Genomic DNA, 354 nt, shown 5'->3' with positions numbered 1-354 from the left:
CCCTCAGGAAAGGGCTCTCCAAACGCCCCGCAGCAGCCACTCACCCGTGACCCACTGCGTGCCCATGGCGGCGGCGACGAAGGCAGGGTTCTTGAGGTCCGTTATCACGAGTCTCCGCCCGTAGAAGGTGGGCGGAGGCTCGCCTACGAGGAGGGTCGCGATGGTGACCATGAGCAGGACGAAGGTAATGATGCCGAGGGAGATGAGGATGCCCGTCCAGTTTCTCTTGGGACCGTCGGCCTCCTGGAATGAGGAGTGGAAGGGGGGGGGGGGTCAGTCGGTTTCGAGTGGGTGTGTGAATAAGTGTAATGAACTTATTTGATATTTTGAGGCTGTAATTCGTATATCCGACAG

The 354-nt window shown here is 58.8% G+C and overlaps 1 protein-coding gene across 1 annotated transcript in view; it reads right to left on the bottom strand.

Annotated features, from left to right (window-relative positions):
- The window catches only part of LOC119590790 (inactive dipeptidyl peptidase 10-like), a 39,595-nt gene that overhangs the window by 30,354 nt on the left and 8,887 nt on the right, over positions 1-354 (bottom strand). Inside the window, exon 2 of the mRNA XM_037939503.1 lies at positions 45-243. Coding sequence (XP_037795431.1) covers positions 45-243 — 199 coding nt within the window. The remainder of the gene's footprint in view (positions 1-44; positions 244-354) is intronic.

Source organism: Penaeus monodon, chromosome 27 (genome assembly GCF_015228065.2).
Source record: "Penaeus monodon isolate SGIC_2016 chromosome 27, NSTDA_Pmon_1, whole genome shotgun sequence".
Lineage (NCBI taxonomy): Eukaryota > Metazoa > Arthropoda > Malacostraca > Decapoda > Penaeidae > Penaeus > Penaeus monodon.
This window is presented reverse-complemented; position numbering and strand designations above follow the sequence as displayed.